Source organism: Nomia melanderi, chromosome 12 (genome assembly GCF_051020985.1).
Source record: "Nomia melanderi isolate GNS246 chromosome 12, iyNomMela1, whole genome shotgun sequence".
Classification (NCBI taxonomy): domain Eukaryota; kingdom Metazoa; phylum Arthropoda; class Insecta; order Hymenoptera; family Halictidae; genus Nomia; species Nomia melanderi.
Genome location: NC_135010.1, coordinates 5,876,492 through 5,901,237, shown reverse-complemented (window position 1 = coordinate 5,901,237; position 24,746 = coordinate 5,876,492). Strand labels below are relative to the sequence as shown.

General features: G+C 35.2%; 1 protein-coding gene across 4 annotated transcripts in view; it reads left to right on the top strand.

Annotated features, from left to right (window-relative positions):
* The window catches only part of Appl (amyloid-beta-like protein), a 62,084-nt gene that overhangs the window by 17,231 nt on the left and 20,107 nt on the right, over window positions 1-24,746 (top strand). For 3 of the 4 annotated variants that reach the window (XM_076372823.1, XM_076372825.1, XM_076372822.1), the window contains exons 2-5: window positions 11,479-11,532; window positions 15,121-15,252; window positions 20,055-20,181; window positions 23,681-23,771. In XM_076372823.1, coding sequence (XP_076228938.1) covers window positions 11,479-11,532; window positions 15,121-15,252; window positions 20,055-20,181; window positions 23,681-23,771 — 404 coding nt within the window. The remainder of the gene's footprint in view (window positions 1-11,478; window positions 11,533-15,120; window positions 15,253-20,054; window positions 20,182-23,680; window positions 23,772-24,746) is intronic. The other variant, XM_076372824.1, reaches the window with a different exon arrangement.

Genomic DNA, 24,746 nt, shown 5'->3' with positions numbered 1-24,746 from the left:
GGTATGTGGAAAATATTGGAGACGCTATTGTGCTCTTTTTAACCTCTTCAACGATATTGGCACAGTGTACATTTGATTTTAGTTTAACCTTAAAGTCCATCGAATGAACACTTGTTTTAGTTTTGTATAATTTTCGTCATTGTCTGCGTTCGTTTTTATTACTTATTGTCTGGGATACAGTTCTAACAGAAGAATAGTTAATATCGATTCATGCTAAAACGAAGAATTATATAAAAACTAGTCACAAAGTTTACCAATGGCAAATTTATCAGTTGCCATTAAGAGCACCCTTAACATTTTGCGCAATCAAGATACAAACAAGATCAATGTTATCGTGGCAAGAATTCGCCATATTGCATTCTCCATCGACGAACGTGATAAAATATCGTGGAAACGCGTGCAGAATGATAATAAAAATCTGCCTTCATTGCCCGCACAATCGTTAAATCTATAAAAGGGAAAAACGCAGCAGGGGTTTAAGGATCGATGACTTGACACTTCTCTAGAGGATACTTGCGACACGGATTAGGTTCGTGCACGCGACCACAGGTTAAGCCTTTTCGCCGCGTGTTCCGTTTATAGCCGAGAAAATGGCGTCACTCGCGGGCGTTCGTCTTCTAATGATGAATACCGGTACTTTAGGAATTCGACCGGTCGGTTTTGTTTACGAGGTGCCGTCACGCAACTCCAATTAACCGGGGAGATCCTTTCATCGTGAAACATGGGATCTTTATCACTGGACTGCAGTACTTTGTGCACATATTTATAAAATAAACTATTCTGTGAAAAATTGTCATATAGAACAATTATCCCACGCATTTCCATATGATCTATTGTGTTATTTTGCTGATTTCTTAGCACTGGAACCAAGTTAGGCCTTCATGGCACATACAGTGCGTTATTAATGTGAACCAAGCCGGCTCAAAAGTGAAGAAAGGCAAGCTCTTCACTTTTGAGCCACAGGCCGGCTTGGCTTACGCGAATAACGCACCGTACTTGCAGAACAATCTAGGACTCCCTCTGCCCCCTGTGACTTTTTAGCTTATGAGTAGTCGGCACAAACTTAACACTAGAACTACCGAACTAATTTTTCTACAGGGATTCTAAAACTAAGCTGTTAAGATTTCAATTGACTTATGATTCAATTTGCGTGTTACTAAGTCAATTTCTTCAGTACTTTCGCAAAGAAGCATCTGCTGTCTTTTCAATAATTGTAACAGAATAATTCACAAATGGGTCATTTTGGCCCATTCGGTAGTTCTAGTGTTAATCAGCGGATAGTACTACCGGCATTGATGTCCGGCAGCAGTGCCGCCCTAGTCATTGGGTTGGACTCATAGGAGTAGTGGCTCAAAGCTGCATGTTAGCTAGAGATCCCTTTTCCAGGGACCTAGCGGGTAAGCTGCGTCCCAACAGCTCGGGTGCCTGCTAAGCCAGTAGAATTTTGAAAAGTGTACTCGGAGCCAATAATCTAACTCCATGGGACCTGTCACCCCCGGAAGTACCGTTTGTTGTACCAGAGTTAGCAATCAGAAATAAGTGCATGCGAGGTCACTCGCCATGTATTTGTACTTTTCGTTGGCTACGTGTAATCGTATTAATGAATAGCAAATTAGTATTGAAAATGAGATGGGAAAAGATGAACACTGACCAAGGACGCGCATTTCAGATTATTACCAACTCTCGTGCAATGGACGGTACGTTGATAGACTCTTCGGATCCGGCTGATTAGACTCGTCCTAATCTCTCGCTCACGGAATCCGTGTGGTGAAGGATTCATTGTTATGTACCGCACGATAGCACTAGATTTTCGGAACCAGTCAATTTGACTCATATTGAATCTGATAAAGATTTGTAGGATGATGATGGTTACCTACTATCTAGCGTGTTTAGTTTTTTTTCAGAATTTTTGTTTACAGCGAAGTTGTATACAAAGTTTGTTGCGCGTTCGAGTGATAATGACGTTGAACTGCATATCGATGTTTTTTAAGTTATCTCGGTTCTCTCGGATCTATCAGAACTCTTGCGACTGCTACAGTCTCCACTTTATAAGGGGAATTCTCCTTTCTAGGGAGAAACATGATTGGTTTTCGCCGACTCCAACCAATCAGGTAATTTTACTGAAAGGCGACTCTTAGTTACCATTTAATTCGATATACTACAATTTTAAAGTCTTCCACAAAATATTAAGCTTCGCAATAAATGTGTGAAATATTGGAGTAATAACGTTTTTTCATTCAGTTCGTTTCAAAGAATGTCGTCTATAACTCATTGGAAGATGTTGAATATTTCTAGTAAAAGACTTCCGAGTGCAAAGGGTTAAAACACTTTCCTAAATTATTAGTAATGATGCAGCGGGATGTCTTCCGTGCCCAGCCTAAGTATGGCTCACAGCCTTGAGTGTGCGCAACCAGACTCCGACTTTCGCCGGTTGACGAAGCCTAGTCGTACGCTTCACTTGGGCTCCTCGAGCTGCAGCCCTTCGACGACCTAAAATTTATGGCGTCCGCTTGCGCTATTGAGACTGTCGTAGGAAAGTTACGTGGACCTATCTGACCATCAAATGTCTAAAAACGTTAAGGACACTTTCCCAAAAACGTCTTACACTGCGCATACTAGAAATGTTACTGAATTCTCGCATACCGAAAGTTTCTTTTCCGGTGCATTGTTAGCCGCTACACAGTATTTGGTAAATGTTTGGCTTGGTAAATGTCTGTAACTCTAGTGTCGAATCACGATTCCCTCTGTACGCGCGTCTTCCATTCGACTCTACCCACCCCAAAGAAAGTTTCCCTGAGTCATTCCTCCGCCGAAACGGATTAAGCTGATCTCCGAGCGCGACGTATCAGCATGAATTGTCCAATAAATAACCGCGTTTAGGGATGTCGACTGGCGAAAGGAACGGGGAAGGGAAGCAAGAAACGCGGACGGAGTGGCTCGAGTCCTCCCTTCGCGGCGTCTGATTCTGTGTCACGCGCGGCACGTATCCGTACAATGATCCAACGGCGTCGGAAGAAGCGGAAACGGGAACAGAAAGGGAGTCAAAAACCTGGTTCCACTTGGACCGCTCTCGCGAGTAGAAAAGGGGATCTGTAAAAGCATCTCTTGTTGCGGGGCTCGGCCTCGAGCCGCCGAGCGGAGCGGGCTCCGCTCGCGACGGCCATGTTTCAGATTAAAAGCGCTGGAAACCGCTCGGCTCAGATTGAAAAACGCGGGGACGACGCGCCGGCTCTCTCTCTCTCTCTCTCTCTCTTGCTCTCTCCTCTCGGAGCGTTTATTTAAGTAATTGGAATTTAGACTGGCGAAGGAACAATTTTTCTCATCTTTGAGATTGGAGTCGCGGGACTACGGCCACCGCATCGTGACGCGTTTTCTTTTTGTAATATTAGGTTGAGAGTCTTAGTTTACTTTTCAGTGAGAAGTTTGTATTGAAAGGTACTAATGACTGTAGCAAATAGGTGAAGTAGAAAACAATTGGACGTTTTGGGATGAAACGCTCGACGCTTAGTTCCGTTTTGTTTTTCGATGCGACGTTTTTATAGTAATTGATAATTGTAGGAAACAGGTAAACTAAAATAGGCTAGAGCTGGATTAAGATCGAGTTTAATTAAGGTTGGTTAAAAAGTCTTGTTGTTTTATTTTTCAATGTGGCACTTACGTTATAATGTACTATAATTATAACAAATAGGTAAAGTGAAGGCAATAGAAGGTTTTAAAATAAAGTATTCAACGCGCAGTTCAGGAACGTTTAATTTATACTAGAACTACCGCATCAAAATCAGTAATTCTTCTTTTCTCATTCCACAATTATTTATACCTTAAAAGTGTTAAAAATGCGAAATTATTTTAAAAATAAATAGTTTCATTTGGATAGTATAATAAATATCTGAAGAAACCGAAAAAAATCTGTTAAAATTTTGAATAAAGATTATACGTCAATCGCATTAAACACTCATATTGTATTTTATTTTATTTGAAAACTTTCTATTATTCCTTAGTCCACGTGTTTGCTATATTTATTGGTAGATTATGATACAAACGTCACGTCGGCAAATAAAAGAAGTCATTTCGGTCAACCTAATATCAGCGGTCCGCGGACAGGACTCTTGTCACTTCTCGGTTTTTCGTGGAATGCAATTTCGTCCGGGGAAAACGGAAATGTATTTTCCTTTGCCAGCGAGTAATTAAATTGACGAGTACGTTGGACTGTTTTTATCGAATTTTTCGAATTAATCTTCTCTTTTTATGTACTTTCACTCGTATTTTCCTGGCGAGTATTTTCTGTCATATTCTTTGAGGCATACTTTTTTAATGAATATGTCCCTTTTGCAATTTATAATTGATATTTCGCGGACGAATGTTGTTTTTATTTTCAGTTATTTTTTTTGCTGTCGTTTCGTGCATCAATTTTATTTTTCTCAATTTATTTAGTAGATTTTGAAAAATGAGTGACGTAAGTGTAATGAGTCATTTATTCTCGAGTGATGATGTATTACGAAAATAACATTGTCACTCGTGCATGTACATTTTACTTTATTACACGTACCGTAAAACAGGTTTATGGTAATAGGAGACAAAGCAAAGTAATGAATGATAAAATATAAGTGATGTGAGAATTGGGTAGAGTAAATGTTACAAGTAAAGAGAAAAGGGTTAATTAGAAAATGAATGGAACGAATGAAATACAATAGAATGTGAAATGAGAATATTAATTGTTTCATTAAAATACAATAAATACTTTCGGAACAATCGTACAAAAACACAATAAGTCCTTCAGTAAAACGGAAAATCACAATAACTGAAACAGTTTTAATGCAGTAATAAACAAATTGCATATGATACACTTTGAAACAACAATAAATGTTGTAATTCGCGCATATTGTTGGTTTAGTTCAAGCAGAATATATTGTTCGTATAAAAATAAACAGAAAATGTGCAATACAATTTTTTCATACGATTCTTTGTTTCTAAGATTTGAAAACGTTGGGCACGTTTGAAAACTTGTCGAGCTAATGAATAAAATTCACTATATGTCTGTTCGTGGCTTACCGTTTCTACTTGGAAGTATTAATACGTGCATGTTACAAGTTCCTTCGATATCGATTGTCTCAGAAGGGAAGTCTCCTATTAAAAAATATTGTATTACATTTACGATTCATTTTTTCGTGTAGATTTATTTTCGTGAGCCAGGATTTTGGAAACACTCTGTACAAACCGGTATTATAGCTAAAACCTATTGTCTATTACAATTAGATTTAACTTTTATCAAAACTTTATTAGCATTGTTATTTTATATTTCTTAAATTTCAGTTGTAGTCATTATTGATAATAAATTGCCCTAGTATTTTTTAGTTAAAAAATTATTCTCTTAACACTTTGACATTATAGTTTTTTGCTTACCATAAGTTTTTCTTTTATATATTTTACCTTAAATTATCTGTGCAATAATAATATATAGTGTATCGTCAATTATTTATAATCTATATCTATATATATATGTATATTATATATAGTATTATATATTATCTCCACTGTTTACTATTCTTGGTTTAAATTAATCCTCTTACATAGTATCATATGAAAGACTCAAGAGATTCGCGTGTAGGCTAAAGATAATAATTTTTCCCGTCACTCTTCTAAGATTAATCGCAGTTGAATAATTCAGTGCGGAAAATAACATCTGAATCATCCTATGCGATGCTGAATCTATAATCTCCACTCTGTATCTGTAACATCATATTTACTATTCATATTCTTATCCTATACCTCCCTTTCCTATACCTCGTGTCTATAATATTATATTCATTATTCATATTTCTATTCTATTCTGTTCTTTCAAATAAACTCTCTCAAAAGTTCCGAATATTTACGTGTATTTTAAAGATAATAATTTTCTCGTCATTCTCTTACAAAAATAAATGATCTCTTATAATTCACAATCTAAAATACATATTATATTCATTATTCATATTTTTATTCTGTTCTGTTCATTCGAATAAACTTTCTCAAAAGTTTAAAATCTTTACACAGACTCCAAAGGTAACAAATTTCCCATAATTTTATTCCAGAAATAAATTATCTCTTATAATTCACGATCCATAATATAAATTTATTATTCATATATCTATCCCACTTCGTTCTTCCCTATAAACCCTCTAAAATTTCAAAATATTTACGCACATCCCAAAGATATCAGGTTTTCCGTTATTCTCCGGCAAGATGAAATGCACCTGAATAATTCCGCGCACACGGTGACACTTGAATCATCCCGCATGATGCAGGCAAGGTGTGGCAAACGCATTCTGTGGCGTAAACGTCGGTGCCGCGAATTACATCGGGGTGTACGTCACGATCTCGTTCTGCATTCTCCGCGAAGGAGTAATAAGAATTGATGGTATCGCTCGACGGGTGTCCTACCCCTTCGATCGAGATCGCGTGCCGATGTAGAACCGAGTCGCTCAAAAGTCTATGGCATGACATGAATCTGGCATGTTTCGTGGACCGCTTGCTGCTCGATATCGGACCGGTCGTGTTTGGTCCGTGTCATGTCTGGATTACCTCGGATCAGTGGACTGCTGATGCAAATTCCCGATTTTTTTCAATTATTTTTGTGAACCAGGATGAGGAGAGTATTTATTGCATTGCTTAACGCTAAAGCTACCTAGCAATTGGAGTGACTTATCTCCAGTTTTTTATACAAATTAGAGTAATACGTTTCTTGAAATTTATAAGGTTCCCTACCGTTGTGCCTGTACAAATGCATGAATTTAACTTGAAACCTTTTGCAGAAACGCCTTCAAAATTTAAATGCTTGCGAAATAAAAATGCTGAATTGGGTCAATTTTACCCGTCCGGTAGTTTTAGCGTTTAATATAATTAACATCTTCTCGTGTAATATCGAGTCAGACCACTGACAAAAATTTTCAACGGAATTCGACAAAGCTAAACGTTTATTTATTTTTCATATAAATGAGATATTGCTTTGATATTATTATCGAATTCTTTTCTTTTTCTACTAAATTATTGACGATGAAGTAGTTCATGTGATTCTTATGAAAATTGTGACAATAGATTTTTGTTCGATTTCATCGTATATTCATTATAGTATTCAAGTGAAACTATTTTTAAAATCGTTTCGAATATTTAACACATTCCAAGTATCAGTAATTACGAAATAAGAAAAATAAAACCTGTGATTTTTATGTGGGCAGTAGTTATAGTGTTAAGTTATTTTTTGTGTTCAAAGTATAAAAGAAGAGTATACAAATATTGTTAGAAATATTAGAAGTATAAAAGTATTTTTAAACATTCATTTTTTTAACTATTGTAACTATATTTTTAGAAAAATTGTATAGATAACATCTTTTATATTAATGGGAAGAATCTTCGTTTGATGGAAATTTCTATTGAGACCATCGATATAACGCGACTTAATGATATTAGTAAATTAAAAGCATGCTTATGTGTTTATAATATTTAAAAAAAATTGTATTAAATGTTGAACTACATAAGGATACCAGCAACTTCAAACACAGAATTAATATTGTCCTTCATTTAGCGAAAACGTCGAATAAAATTGCAAGCTTCTCCACATACAATCTCTAATTATAAGAATGAACCTTTAAGAATACGAATTTATATACATAATCGTTCTATCGTAGAAAAAAAAACGTATTTCCATGATTCCCTAAAACTTTCTAAGAATTTCTATAACGCGCTTCATTAAATTGATTGAAACGCGGGTACTCACGTTACTCCGACATAGTTAGCAGATTACATTATTAGCAGATTACATTATCTATGCGGAAAGTTTCCGCACCGGCAGGCAGCGTCTTAATAATCCAGGAAATTGGAGACGATAGAAGTCATCTAAAGTCAACGTTCTCACGAAGTGTTCTGAACTGAAAAAAAAAGGGAAGGAGACCAGGGAAAAGAAAGGAAACGAAAAATGAGATCGGATCAAAGAAGTTCGCCATCAGGCAGATTGCTGATTTCAATTATCGAGGAAATTGAATGTCAGCACTGACCGGCATCGCTACTTCGAAATTTCAAGAGCAGACTTCTTCGGAAACACTTCACCTTCGTCCGTCTATTTTTCGATGCCACTTCAGTCGCCAGCTAAGCCTTTCGCTTTACCCATCGAAACGTTTCCGGCGACGAGATAAGTGTCTAGAAAATTGATTTATACGAGGTGCCGGTAATTGCCGGCGATATCCTACAAAAGAATGAATTCTTGTGTAATAATAAACAAAAGATTTCAAGCGACACTCTGTCGTAGTTTATTTCTTATTCGATGCAATCGACTTTGAACATCTTTGGCAACATATCTGTTCATTTTTTACCATTACTGCTTTCTGTAGGAACTCTCGATAGTTGGTAAATAAAGTTGCTAACTAAAGATAAATACGAGTATAATGAAGTTTAAAGGAACCTAAACTTCGATTACAATAATTAAAGATTAAGTACCATGATACGTTTCTAGTAAAACTAAATATTACATAATATTAATTACTATATCCATCCATGTAGTATTATATACACTAAAATAAAAAGATAAATTATTCAATTGTTAGATACAGTACAAGTCCTCGATTTATAAAGAGTGGTACTTGAAAAATTGAGTATCATGATTACATACGCCTATATTAAAATTAAGTATTACATACCATTAATTACTACATTCCTTCGTGTACGTTAAATTAAAATTTCGTCACACTACTATTACATGCGCTAAAAGAAAGAGATAAATAATCCAGTTATAACGTGCATCACAAGGCCCTCGATCATTAAAGAATGGTACCCGAGAACACACTAGAAGTCAAACCAACGACCAAATAAATCCAAAACAAATCAATCGATATCTCCTCCCACCGTGTCATTATTTTTAGCATACTCACGGAATAACCTGCTACTCCCACTCGCCATGCGCTCCTCGTCCCTTCAACGATTTCATTCACGTAGAGTCCATTCGCGAAAGAATGCTCGTGGTTCACGCGATAACGTCGATCGCCGGTTTGCATAACGCGGCGAGCATTGGCTAGTATAATCTCTGTGCAACGGCGGTTTTTGCCGGTCACACAGATTGTCCGTGGTCGTTCCGCCAGGACCCGTTCTATCCGCGCTCAATAGCCCGTTAATATGTCATTAGCCCAGCCGAGATGACTAAATCAGCGAACACAACCGGCCTCCCGCTCGCTCGCGCAAACGCTGTTCCGCCGACCGATTACGCCCGGAATCTAATTCCCTTGTGTTACTTGTGTTACGAGGCGAGTTGTCGGCCTCTCTCGTCGAATATCTCGCCGTTTGTCTCGCAGGTCTATATAATGTTTTATATAGCTTTATATAGTTTTATACGGTTCTATCTATAGTTCTATGTAATCTTATACAGTTCTATATAGCGTTTTATATAGTTTTATACCGTTCTGTGTATAGTTCTATGTAATCTTATACGATTCTATATATTGTTTTATATAGCTTTATATAGTTTGATATTGTTTAATATTGTTTGATATAGTTGAATATAGTTGAATAAAGTTTTATATTGTTTAATATAGTTGAATATAGTTCTATATAGTTTCATATTGTTTTATATAGTTGAATATAGTTTTATATAGATGATCTCTTTTAGACTGTCAAATATCTATATTTCCAATTGTCTTTATTAGTCTACTAATTCTTGCACAGAGACCTATTTAATTGTTCTTATCGTGTTCCTTAATTTACCTGTGATTCCTCGTTAAGTTAGTCCCAAGAAATATCATCTGTATCTCATCAGAAAATGTTAACCCCTTGCTCTATGATTTATTTCTTAACCATGACCGATACAACTACTTTATCAACTTATTAGAAAAAGAAACACTTTTCATGCTTATTCTATGTCCACGTTTACTCCAAAGGTTAACGACTGACAATAGATAAGTATTATTTCCTTTATATTAGAGAAAAATATAAATGACACTTAGCTTTCTCAAATCCAGTTCAAAATTTTCCTCGCGAATCCGACACGATGTTGTAGGTCGAGGGGTTAAATACTTCTAATGAAAAACTTTCGGGATACAAAGGGTTAATGAGTATAAGCAGTGTTATGGATTATCACAAAAAAGAAAAGTTTCCAGAGTTCTATTTATTCGATCCTTTTTCTTCCTGGAACTCTGCGGTGCACGATACCGAAGTTTGACCATCTATTTCCTTAACACCCTGTATATCGGTCGGGTAGTTCGAAAGTTCGATAGATTGCTTCGGTGTACCGTTAAAATGGATTCCCTAACTCGGCCAAAATGGGGAAAGTGGGATTGAGCGCAGTTCACCTGCTTCGGGGATCGTTAATTGTTTCGGGTTGCTCTTGTGTTTTTGCCGAATCGCCCGGGGATTTCGATACCGGATCGAAGTATGGAGATTGCGATTGAAAGGGGTGGGATTGCCAAACACTGGGGACCGTGTTCTGTTTGTTGTTTGCAGTTGGTCGTTTGTAGCTACGAGTAGTTTTTCATGGCAGTTTTTGTAACTATATTAACCCTTGAATGCGGAATTTCTTTAATAAATAGTGGGACGTTTGAAAATTGCTGATTCCTATGTTAGGGGGCAATAGAAGCATTAACTGAAATATCGAAATCACTTTTGTTTATTCGAAAAAGAAATTCTTTGTAAAATGATTGTTACATTTTGACATATCTGACGCAATTGTATTTTTTGTTGAAACACAACAAGGCTCCAAATATAAGAATATAAGCGATAGGTGTATTGTGAAATGAAAGTTCTATACATTTAAGGGTTAACACTGATTTTTATAGTTACATTGACACTGAATCGTTTTTACAATAAAATGACTACTAATTTTGTAATTGCATTATATCCAGTAAAACAGAATAACAGGATTTTTCTATTATTAGTTTCGACAAATTACTAACGCAGTTTTGTGATTTATTATTCATAATCTTGACCACGAAGAATGTATTGATCCCGATGTGTTATTCACATATCAAGTGTATAAAAGAAAACAAAGTAACATAAATTGAAAAAAGTGAAAAATTCGTTGTTTATCCTTTTTGATTCCATAAATATTCATTTCTCGCCATAAAAATGAGTTTTGTTTACAAATTACGTAGTGCTCCATATTAGGAGTCATTTTTTCAACTGTTTTTGACTTTTACTTACCTTTTTTATTGTGGTTTGAAGACACTTAAATTTTTGCATTATTATCGATCAGCGTACGAATGTTTGTTAATTTTTTCGTATTTTGATGCAAGTTTCATTGAAAAAAATGCATATCTCTCGTTTTGACAAGCTTTACAAATCAGGTGTTCCATATTAGGTGCCGTTATCCTATAGCTGCGGTAGCTGAACATTTCTCGAATAAAACGAATAAAAAGACGCGTGAAAAATTTCGAGAGAGTATACGAGTGACGCCGGAGGAAAGTCAACTCGTAGCGGCGTAGTGTTTCACGCGTGCTGAATTTCACCGTGGTTTCTGCATTGCAGGCGGTGTCGGAGAGGCTCGAGTTGGCACCAGCTGGAGGAAGATCAGAGCCTCAGGTGAGTACCACTTGAAGATTCGCGTTTCCTTTTCCTTGCGAATGTCATTGAGCCTCGCGATTTTAAGTCGAATTTACACTTTACACTTTGAATGTGAATTGTAGATGATTCATTCGAGGTGTAAATATTGTTCTCATCTCTGTTTCAGAGCTGAAATGAACATCCATTGTGGCTAATAAAGAAAATAAAGTCAATTTCTATTAAGTTTGGGTAAAAGTTTCATTGTTTTTCTTTGTTGAGATGTTTGTATGGTAATGCAAAAATAAAAGTTTTATGATAAATATCTATTAAAATAATATTATAATAACACTAAGGTACTAGAATATGTCATATGGAGTTGGTTAACATGTTTTATCACCGTTTTCTATGAGCAGAAGTTCTAAATAAATAATTACGTGTAGTAGAATTATTGCAGACTTTTTAAGTACGAAGGTAGTAACATATATAATTATTAAACTGCAGATTTTGTCATATTCAAATTCTGCAAAGAAGAAATCAGTTTCTGGTTAAGCCTTGGTGCATTATATTATTTTCAGACGCTTTTATTTTGAATAAAGATCCTATGTCTAATAATTGTATTATTCAACGAAAGTTTTAATAATAAAAAAATTCTTTAAATGTTTAAAATGGCAGTGTACACCGTTTGGCTTCTGAATTCTTCATGTAAAGCCAGTCTTTGGCCAAATCGATTAACTTTACAAAATAGAAAGTAGAGAAAAGTGATGCAATAGTGTACATTAATCCTTCAACTTTCTCTTTAAATGGAACTTCAAGTAAATATAGTAGAATACATCTTAGTTCGTTATTACAAGTGCAACTTGCATCTAACGATTATATGAAATGCATAAAATTCTATATTCTTAAACTAATCTTATCATCATTGCAATGTCTATGTGGTCAAAAGAATGTTTGCACCTTCCTGACACTAAACGCAGTAATACAGAAATCTATTTTAAATATTACAAATTAGAAGTCAATCAACTATTTCGAGAACGATACAATTTTTGACAAATTCGAAAAGCACGGTTAACCCTTGCCCTCTGATTTATTTCTTAACTATGATCAATACTTACACAGTATTAAGCAACAATTTAATTAGTACGTAAAAAGTTACTTTATCGTGAATAATTTATAATCTATATCTACGTTTACTTAAAAGATTAACGATTGATAATAGAAAAGCAATACTTACATTTAAAATAAAACAAATAACACTTAGATTTGTCAAATACAGTTTCAAATTTTTGTCGCAAGTCTGACACGATATTATAGGTTAAAGGGTTAATCAACCCCTAAAGGTTGACGTGGTGAAGATTTCAAATAGAATTTAACATACATAAATGTCAGTTAGCAATTTCAAGACTGAGTTGAATGTTATTTTTCTGTTATTTATTGTAATGCTTTCTAATGAATTATGAACATTAAATTAGCTCTGCTGGGAAAGAGATCATAGGACAAAGGGTTAATTAACCATCGAGTGGCTCCCATAATCAATTCTCCTTCCATCTTTCGCATTCGATGAGAAAGAATCATCTGAAAATGCACGTTCAAAGCGCGACTGTGCGAGTTCGACTTTACATTGTGACTGTTCACCGGATCTTCGCGACACGTCTGAGATCGTTTCCGCTCGAAACAGCTCCGCATCGATTCACCGGCTAATTTTCTTCCCTTCTGTGTCGAGGGGAGGGAGACACTAACGAGGCTGAAGCTCGAATCGTTCGACCTCGATTTTATCGCGGCTTTGTATTATAGAATGTTAACGCGCTGCTGTCTCCTAATAACATCGATAATGGATCAATGGGACCGCGATTAATTTGCACGTGAAATGCTCGGATGATTGAATGCTAAAACGAAGACAACGACGGCCGGTGTTTATAAATAATTTGAACGAATTTGTGGTCGCACGAGCGAGCGGATTTAAGAGAAGAAAATCAAACAGAACATTCTGTTCTACAACGTTTAAATAACAAATAAGGGCGTGATTTGTTTTCAATGCATTTAATTATATTTTACTTATGGGATATTTGAATGTTTTAAAATCTAACAATGAATAGAAAAAAGAATATTCAGTGAATCTTTTCATGGGAATAATTTCTTTTCGATTGTTAATATTGATATTTTGTTTGCGATCATTTAAAGGAAAATTATCGAGTCTCTTTTCAGTATAGAAATATCATTGAGAAATAATTCTATGTGAAGGTTAATCGTTTAATGTAAATATGATATTAATATGAATGTTTAATTTGTTGATATTTTCGTGGAAAAATGAATTCTGTGTTTGGTATAAATGTGCGTTCATTTTAAGGACTGAATATTGATAATAACAGGAAGGAAACAGGAGCATTTCACTTTGACCTAAAAGAAACAAATAAAATTCAGCCTGAAATTTGCATAACGAGTCTAACTCGAGATTCTAACGCAAAGGGTTAATGGACTCGTAGTAGGCGAAGTGTCAACTTGCAAATTGTTATGTCCTCATTTGGATACCACGCATACTTAATGCAATCAATTCTTTTTATATCTATTCTGTTTGTATCTTTTATTTACATTTTCTATTTATATCTATTAGCTCCTGGTTTATGTCCGTTTACTTTCACGGAGAAAATAATACTTTTACTTAAACAGAGACAAGTTCACTCTCAAAAACTAATAGATTTTTCACTATTTTAAGCAAGACAAATAATATGTCTTAACATTATCAATTCTATTTACTATTCTATTTATATTCATTCACTTCTAATTTATAGAATTTACGTATTTCCAAAAAACTAATATTTGTACTAAAATAAAACCAAAATACAGTACCAACCCCCAACAACTAACACCTTCTCATTATTTCGACTATTCTACTTCAATTTATTTCCATCCAATTTATATACACAATTCCTTTATCCTTCCATCATTATTAAAGCACAAATCTTCAACATCTAAACACCTTTCTACTATTTTAACCATTCTATTTTTCTCTATTTACTTCTAATTCATACGATTCATTTATCTTCCCAATGTTATTCGAATAAAAAATCTCCACCACCAACCCCCAAAAACATATTTCCCACTCCAAACAAAATAAATAACACATTTCTAACCAATTAGCTGTTACCACACTCTCTGAAAACTGTGTACATAAAATATTCCGCGAAACATAGGTTACAGCTGTTTTGACGAGTATACTCGTCATAACGCGAAACCTTGCCGTTTCTCCATAACGAGTATACTCGTAAAAAATAGCTACCCAGTTACTATGCACACAGTGCTCTGAAAAAAAAACCTTTCCCTTAGTCGTTCCACAAAGAAAAATCTCATCCCCCCCGATTCAATAAAAGACCATCAACCCGAAAGATCCTCGGCAGTCGGGTAACTCCAGTATTCCTCGCGAATCATTTTTTCCCGTCCGCGAGGATAACACTCGGGGGATTTTCCTGTTCAGACCGATGGCGGAGCCCGGTGAAAAGGTCGTGTCGCGAAGTTTGAAGATTTATCGCGTTCCGGGAGCGTCTCGTCGTTTATTTCGCGCGGGATATCGGTAGACTGACAGCGAGTAAAGGGGGCCCGCTGTGATTTTATGCGAAATCCGTTTATGCGAAGGTTGCGACATTATGCGAGGCCGGCGAGGTGTATCTGGCGCAGCACATGGGCGAGCAGGGTCGCTGGGTATCCTCTGTGGACAAGAAGAGCTGCATGACGGACAAACTGGAGATCCTCGAATATTGCAAGAAGGTAAGCGATACTTCCAGTTCGTGTGGTAACCTCTTTAACACGTTCACCGCCACGAAAAACATGACCGTTTTATGTATCGTTTATTCTTTTGTGGCGAAGATAGGAAGAAACGGTTATCAATTACTTAGTACCACAATTCTTAGGTTACACTATTATCTACTTGTTTACGGTATGGAATATTTTTACTTGGTGTCAGTTATCTTATGAGTTATAATTGTTCTCGAGTAATTTGCAAATCCGTGACCACCGTGGCAACGTGTCAACCAATAAAATATTGACTGAGGATTTTTAACGTTTTGTGTTATATTGTTGTTTCATAATGAGGATAAATGTTATTCTTGACAAACGGTATTATTCAATATTAGTCAAAACTTAGAATTACGTTGTTCAACGCAAAATAAAATTAAATAACTTATTGTTACTACGTTGTGCAAGCCAGCTACTGTGTATGTGAATTTTTATACTACAATTTAGAAAAACAGTTTGACGAATCAATTAAAAATATTTAGATCAATCGATTTGATCAATCTGAAAGGATTTGTAGAAACGATTCGCTCGACGGGGAACATAAATTGATGAAGGAATTAAAAAATGCTTTATTATGTATTCGTATCTGGACTCCATAATATACGTGTCTTTTAATTAAATTATAAATGACGATGATTAATCCGAGCGAGTATATCCGCTCTCCCCGCTTTAGGGGTTTAATACGTTCAACATGTCGCCGGTCCCTATGGACCGACACTAAATATTCCGTTTAGACAGCATCGGTCCCTAATGACCAACAGCATTAAATTTGAAGAATATTGCTTCGTATAAAAATATTATTATTAATGTTAACATCTGCACGACAGCCTAAAAAAACCGTGACCCTTTCCATGAATTTTAATTGAACAGATTCAACAGACTTTATTAAAAATCGTGTTTCACAAAAGTAAGAAAGGTATTTATTGAATTGAAAACGTCCTTAGCTGAAGACTAAATAACAAAAGAAAAAAATAAACAAAATAAAAGTGGGTCTCCCCATTTAGTTAATTAGGTGTTGAGATATTTCATAATTTATATAATATTAAAAAATATATTCAGGTCCTTTGTAATAGGCTTCAAAGCGTCCTTTCAAATCTTCTTCTTTTACATACATACGCAGTTCCAGATTTTACGTACCGTCTGAGGGGTGGGGGCAAAGCAAAAGGAGGTCCGCGTTTAGCGTGTTAATTAAAATCCTCCCACGACATCCGACATCCGACAGTCGCGCAACGGTGTGTTAGGACGAGATTGTATTGCGCCATGGGGAAACCAATTTCATTTTCTTCTACGGTATTGTTCATTTTGATGAAGTATTTGGATTGATATGTTTGTAGCGTGACTTTATTAAATTCGATTATTTTGATTTTATTATGCTTAATAGTTACGCGAGGATACTATCTATTAATTGATAATAGTAAGAATTTATATTGTACCGTTTGATATAATTATTCTGTCGATACTTTCATTTCTGATTTAAATAACTGAATGACGTGAAGCTTCATTTGTTTTTATCCGTGGAATTTGTCGTTGATTCTATTTTTAATAACGAGGTTCCGTGGATTATGATATAATAATTGATATACCATCTACTTTTTCAACAGATATTTTATTTTTTTATATCCTAAACGCGATACATATTCCCCAAAATTTGTAAATTGACTATTAAAGATACTTTCTGCTGCTTTATAATAAACCTACAGAGATATAAATTTCAATTTTCAAATATTCTTTCTAATTTTCAAATCTAAGAAGGTGATAAGAAGTAGATGGCTCACTTTTTTAAAAGGAACTATTGCATCAGAAATATTATTGGTACCTAATAAAAAATAAAATATATTTATGAAAATAAATGTACGTTCTATGGTTCTTAGATATATGAATATTCGTTCATTTAGATCTTACAAGTTGAAGGTGTGAAAATAGATAAATTACATACATATCTGCGTAACTGTATCAATCAAAATGGACTCAAACATTTACAAAATAATGTTCATACAATTCAATATGAGTCAAATAAACTCATTTAATAAATCTAGCGTTAACGCTTTGCACTCGCCACTTAATCCGACATAACAAAATCATACAGTCTTACTTATAATATTAAGCTTTATATAATTCATGAAATATGCAACATTCAATATTCAATATTCAATATTCAATATTCAAATAAATTAAACAAACTTCATTCCTTAATTTATGTATGTTCCCTCATTTGTTTTAAAAAATATCGCCTACGTTCACCAGAGAATCTCGAATATTTTCAGTGATAAACCATCGAGCGCAAAGGGTTAATGAGATCGGGACATCTCAACCGGAATTACCCTATCCCCCCGAATCGCTGAAAATCAAACGCCAAGCGTGTCGTCGCGTTCGCCCATTGAGCACGGCCGCGAAGCGAACAAGTTCGTAAAAATGTTAAATCGACTACGTACGAATGTCTCTGCACGCAATTGCGCAACGCGCGATCGTGTTCCCGTAGCTCGCGGCAGGTTACAAAGGGTTACGAAGGTTTTGTCTCTCTGTGCGCTCGGTGGAACGCGAATGTTTCACGTCGTAGAATCCGAAGCCTCGACGGGAGAGTGGTTTTCGATTCACTGACACGGATCCGGGGTCCCCTGGTCTCTCCGTGCATAAAGTGACTCGCGTGTCGTTGATGCATGCCCTTGCATTATCGGGTGAAAGGCGCGCGCCGATCGTTCGCGAGCATCGAAATTAACGATGCGACTGCACACGTGCATGCACGCCGAATATATTGTACGCGTGCGACGCGACGGACCGATTAACCTGTTTGGGATCAGGGTTCTCTTTTTTAACAGACTCGCTACCTGCGTTTGTTTTAGTAGTGATCTTCGTGGTTAAAATATTTCGTAGTATTATAATATCTTACAGATTTCGTAATGTTATAATCATATATTATGTATTTGATAATACTGGGTCGATGCAAAAGTTTTTACAGTCTTTTTAGAAGAAAGAAAGAGAAGAGTTTTTTAATATTTTCAGTGACTTCGTTCGCGATTTACATTTGTTTCAATAGTAATTTTCATAGTTGCAATATTTCGTAATTTTATGATAATGCATTACATGTTTAATAATATTTGATTGATGCAGTAGTTTTCATATTTTACTTATAAGAAATAAAAAAAGATTGTTTCAAATATTTAGAGATTCTTTCAGCGTAAATTCTATATTTAGATTATCGATAATAAAATCTATATTTTAGAATCTTTATTACCTCTATACCTGTTCCATATTTACAATCTCAATAATAAGATCATTCCTTCGAAAAAGGTATTTTTTTATTTAAAGTAATCAGATCATAGAATATTAAGGTTATTACCCAATAACGATTGACGTTGCACAGCTTCACCAAGCTTTCGAATCTTTCACTGGAAAATCATTTTAACCTGCTTGTTTTAATCGATTTTTTCAATAATCACCGAACGACATAACGAATACACATTGGTTTTTAAAATACGTATGGATGTCCTGAGTGACGTTTACTTCCGCTCTAAAATATTAATATTTGCATTTACTTCTAATCAGCGCTGCATCAGCCGTTGTTTTTAGTGATCGCTTCATATCTCGCGGGATATTTTTCGATTTCTCTTCTTCGAAATATTTTTGGCGTTTAATTGGTTGGCGCAACCTCGGGGAAATACGATGCACACGATACGAGTTCGCAATTGTAACTGTTTAATCATTTATTTTTCGTTTGAGCTTTTCTTTGATTCACCTTCATCACGGTGAAAGGAAATTCTTTTGTGATTCGCTAATGCCGGTTTTTAAAAGAATTAAAAGAACGAATTAAAACACTTGGGAACTGACACCGCGTCCACCATTTTCCCTTGACCTTGTACCAAACGAATACAGTGAAGATTGGATAATTGCAACACTCGACGGAACCGGAAGGTTGCAATTATGGAGAGGTTGATCCGAATCCACCCCAAGGAACGAAGATTTTAGCATGGTGGACGTAAAAAACAGTTCAGCAACATTAACACTAAGACTACCGAGCAGTTAGATTGACTTTTTAAAATTCCCCTATAAAAACTCGAAGACTGCATCTAGTCAGAGTCTAGTTGATTTGCTCTTAAGCTTGCGCATTGCCAAATCAGTTTCTTTAATAATTGCTCAGAAAAACATCTGTTATCTTTTGTATAATTGCAAGAAGGGGATATCAGAAATGGGTTATTTTTACCTGTCTGATGGTCTTAGTGTTAAAAACTCGCGATGAGCTTGGAATCTTTAAAACTAAACCTACCAGACGAGTCAGAATGACCCATTCCTGATTTCTTCTTTTTTGCAATTATTAAAAAGATAACAGATATTTCTGTGAGAAATTATTGAAGAAATCGATTTAGCAATACGCAAACTGAATTGTAACTGAATTACAGTCTCGATAGATGTACCTTTGAAGTTGCTGTAGAGGAATTTCAAAAGGTCAATTTAACTGCTCGGTAGGTTTAGTGTTAATTCAAAAATCAAACTTCTTTATTTTCTCCTCTGATGAATGAAACTTTCGTCATCATGTTCACGATAGAATTACGATGATAATTGTTGGTATAACAAGCGATTGAAGTTTCGGATATATAAAATAGTTGGATCATGTTACATCATTCAACCGTGGTCGGTTGTCGAGCATTATGGTGTGTTAAAAAGAACATGGTGATGAGGACGATGTTGCAATCATTCAGTGTTTACTGTATCATTTATTCCGATGAACGTAGCATGGTTTAATACATAAACAGTATGATAATCAGTGACGACATTTATAGGTCTATCCAAAGAGAGACATCACTAACATCGTTGAGTCTTCGCACTACGTAAGGGTCAATGGATGGTGTAAGCCAGGAAGAACCAAATGCAAATTATCTCGTTGGGTCAAGCCGTACAGATGTCTCGGTATGTATAAAGGAAAATGATTTGTCACAGATCTATTACCAAAACTCTGCGAATTCAATACTGTTAACCTGTTCACTGTGAGATTTAGTTTCAAAAGTTTCTCGGCTTACGCGCGATGAAGACAAAAAATGACGCGCATACACGTTAAACGCACTGAACTAGTTAACACTAAAACCACCATGCAGTGCAATTGACATTTCGACATTTTCCAAAATAAAAAGCTCAAATCTCTCAAAAAGCCAGCACCAACCGTTTTTGAAAAGTTTTACTTCGCAGTCTTGTGGACATGAAAGAGCAATGTATTTTTGTTTAAATATTCCTTCTCTGTCTCTTACCGTTCTCAGAATAATCCACATGGAAGAAAAATTTGCATTTTTTTCAAGGGGTGGTTTCATCCCTCAAAGTGGAATTCGACACGAAAAAAGAACTTCAATGTACTACGCCTGACTTACTCTATTTAAACACAAAGTTTCATAATTTTTTGAATTTCCGAGTTGCATAACTTCCCTTGTACGAGAAATTTATCATCTAACCCTTTCCACTGTATCCAGTTATTTGGTTACGATAGAAATTAGTATGTACAAAGTGTCAGTATAGTCAGTGTTAATGTACATTCCGAATATATTTATTAATTTATTAATAATAATTATAAGCTAATCAAGATCTCGATAAACGTACCACGGTAACTTGTACGATAAAAACAGACCAGTCGATTCTACTGCTCGGCAGTTTGAACGTTAACATCGCACGATTCCGCGTGGTGTGCCTGTGTAACGCGAACTGGAAATCGTGGCTGTATCGAATGCACGTACTTATACTTACTAAACGCATCAACTTTTTGTACCAGCAGCCATTCACCGTTCTAATTAAGAGTATGTTTGAACCGTTTGCGCGAAACTCGGGTTACGATCGCACACTTTAACGAGGGCGAACCATTCTGCACTTCCATCGAATGACTCTTTAACAGCGTCATCGACGCCATTCAATAATCAGTCATTACCGCATCGCGGGCGAGGTCTTCGTTTATTTTAAGAACTACGGGGGCCTCTAATTACCTCTCTCGCGTTGCAATTTCGCTAACAGGTTCACCCTAACACTCGGTTCCTCCTTTTCCCGGGAAAATTATCAGACGACTTCAGTCACTTCTGATTGGCTCCCTTTGTTTTGTTATGTGTAAAGTGAATTTATGATAACGGAGGAAAATGTTAAGACTGAAAGAAATTGAGGAGAATGAAAGAAAATGCGAATGTAGAACAAGCTAATGGTAATGGAGGAAAATTTTGGTTGGAAAGAAATGGATGGTGTCCGAAGAAAATTTTGTGTTCAAAGCGAATTGAGGATAACGAAAGAAAATGGGAATTTAGAATGTATTGATGTTAATGGAAGAAACTTTTTATTAGAAAGATATTAATTGTAATGAGGGAAAATTTGAAAATTTTTTTAAATTATTCGTAATAAAAGAAATTGTAGAATCTATAGTAAATAATCTAAAATATATTGATGACGATGAGAAATATTTTGTAAAAATAGATTTTTAAGGAAATTTATTGTTGGAAATTTTTAATTATATTGTAATCAACGAAAGTGTGTTTAGCGAAGAAAATTTTTTGAAGGGAATATTTAACCACGGTGGCGTTGTTTAGAATTTTTTTAAATTCTCCTGTGTTAGTCCCTGCGAAAAATTTTGCTTGTTCTATGTTGATTTCTTTTTAACGTACTGCATCAGACATGGGACTTCTGATCCCAACGGGAATAATCAGAGAGAAATTCTGGAAAAATATCCGGAACAATGTAGTTATCGATGAACGCACTATGAAATTTGACCATTTTTTTGCGGATGAAAGTATTTTTCTTAATATTAAATGATTTCTCACTCGTACAGTTTGTTGTAAAAAATATTGATTCTTTTATTTGACCAATACAAATATGTATTATTTAACAAAAAGCTATGTGTTTAACTCTAGGACCGCCAAATATTTAAAATCATCAAAGAAATTGTAAAAATTTATTGTTTGAAGTTTGTATGCAATATTCGTTGTAACGTTTCAATAAGAATATTAATTTTCAAACTGTTATTGAACAGAAACATCTGTATAGTTTTAATAATTGTAAAATAAGAAGTCAACAAATAAAATCTAATACTAATAATTTTAACAGATGTGATAGTTCTAGTCACATTTTCCAAAACATTCGACTCGTAAGAAATTAATAAAAATTGAGAATTATCTAAAAATAAAATTCAATGCGTACTAATCATTTTGACGAATATGATCCACTGACATTTTCTAACAGTAAAATCTATTAGATGCATTCGACTCATAAGGAATATCTACGAATGATATTCAGTACATATTAATAATTGTTACAATGCATTAAATTTATAAAGAGTTTTATAAAAATTAAAAATGATCTAAAAATAAAATTTAATAGGTACCAACCATTTTGACGAACGTGATAGTTCCAGTGGCATTTTCCGAAGTTTGATAAAAACTGAAAATCATCAGTTCCATGGCGCATCCTCTTTTTCAACCCCATAAAACGCATAAACCAGATGCGAGTGCCGCCTTAGACTCTTTCACGAGTTTGCGTTCAATCCCAGCAGAGTGACTCTGATTTGCAGTTTCTGCCGTATTGATTCTTCGGGCTGTCGAGTGCAGCGTATAGCGGCAGAGAGCTCGTATTAAGGGGTTGAGTAGACACACTGGTCTACAGGGTGTCCCGAAATTGTCCATTGAAACTTCGCGCGCACGCAGTTGGATTACTTAATCAATCGAAACACTAATTGAAAACTGTCGAACGTACAGTACAGTTAGAGACGTAGTTCGAATTGGAAAGCTTTCAAGTATACACAGGGTGCCCCTAAAATATCTGATTAAACTCTGTGTATTACATTGTATCATTCAAATAATCCAAACACGAGTCAAAAATCAGATAAACTCAAAATAAACACTAAGAAACATTGCCAAAAATTTTCAAGGAAAATGTAATACCATCAAAAACTAGACAAAAAAAATATATATATATATATTATAAAAATATAAAAGAAATATAAGAATATAAACACGGAAATATACAAAATATACACGAAATTTATGAAAAATATAATTAATTTTCATCAAATGATCATAAAACTGTTATTTTCATAAAGCATAATTGCTACTTGAAAGAAAGTGAATGATACAAAAATTTAACGAAACATTATAAATTTTGTTCGAGCGTCAGTTACACTCCGAATTATTTTCAAATAAATTACTGCGATTTTTACGATTTGCTCGAGCGTGCTGCGGTCATATTATAAATGGCCCCAGACGAGTGGTAGCCGCGGAAAAGGAATTTTAAACGCGCGCCGGCTACTAAACGTGAAGCATGAATTTTTTTAAATCGGCAACCAACTCCGCACGGCAAACGAAGCGATCCCGTGCGCCGTGGATTTTCTGGGATGCAGCCGTGTTTTCGCGTAAAGTTCGACTGGTTTCTGTTCACGGCTATTTCATTTCAGAGGGCCCGTTCCAAAGCGACGCGTTGCTCGTTCCGGAAGGCTGCCTCTTCGACCACCTCCACAATCAGACGAGATGCTGGGAATCTCACAGGTAAGGAAGGGAATTTCAACGAACACTAGAGGCAACGAGCCAACTATCGATTCAACGTGCAACCGTGTGTTCCGTCAAAAGTATACCATCGTGTTTTACAGTCAACCCCTTGCCGCACGATTTTCTTTGAGACTACGCTCGTTAGTTAACTGCGGGTCTCTACGCGAGTCCGAATTTCTGAGAACGTAATTAGAAATATAGAACTACGACAGAAAATTGTTCTCCCTAAAGAGTATTATAAAGAAATATAAGAAATATTATAAAAATACGGTGCTTACGTATTATACCGACCACCTTCGTTTGCTGACTGAAGGTAGCGCTGGTGAGTCGTTTAAGTTAGGTTTGGGGCAGTATTTATTTAATATTGTAATACATTATTAATATTTCATTATTATTATCGTTATTGTTACTGTTATTATTGATAGTTTATTACTTACAAACGAAGGTAGACCGGATAATACGTAAGGGAAAAAAGTACTTTGGATCTATTATATATCTTTTCGTATTGTGTGTTGAATGTTGCATTTTAAACACGCGATATTAACTATTTCATTAACCCTTTGAATACCACGGGGAATTTTCATGCATATTCTGGGAATACCAGACAATTTTAAACAAAGATGTATGATTATAAACAAAAATTTATATCTCGATCAATTTTAATTTAAAGTTCGTAAAATTCTAACATATTGCTAAAAACATGTTAGACCTGCTTTATTACTAACAAAATTAAAAAGAAACTTTTCACAAGTGCGTGAAGGAGCAATATATCGAAAGATAAATTCGACGGTTTCGAAAGATTAATAAAATTAAATTGAAATTGAAAAACTACTGTATTAAATCTTTCATTATAATTACGTTGCAAAAATACAAGAAAACTTGTTCGCCAATTTAACGGTCAGATAATTATAAGACACTGTAAAGTATAAGAACATTCTTTAAGTCGCTATCCCCTTTTTGGTGAAAGGTATTACG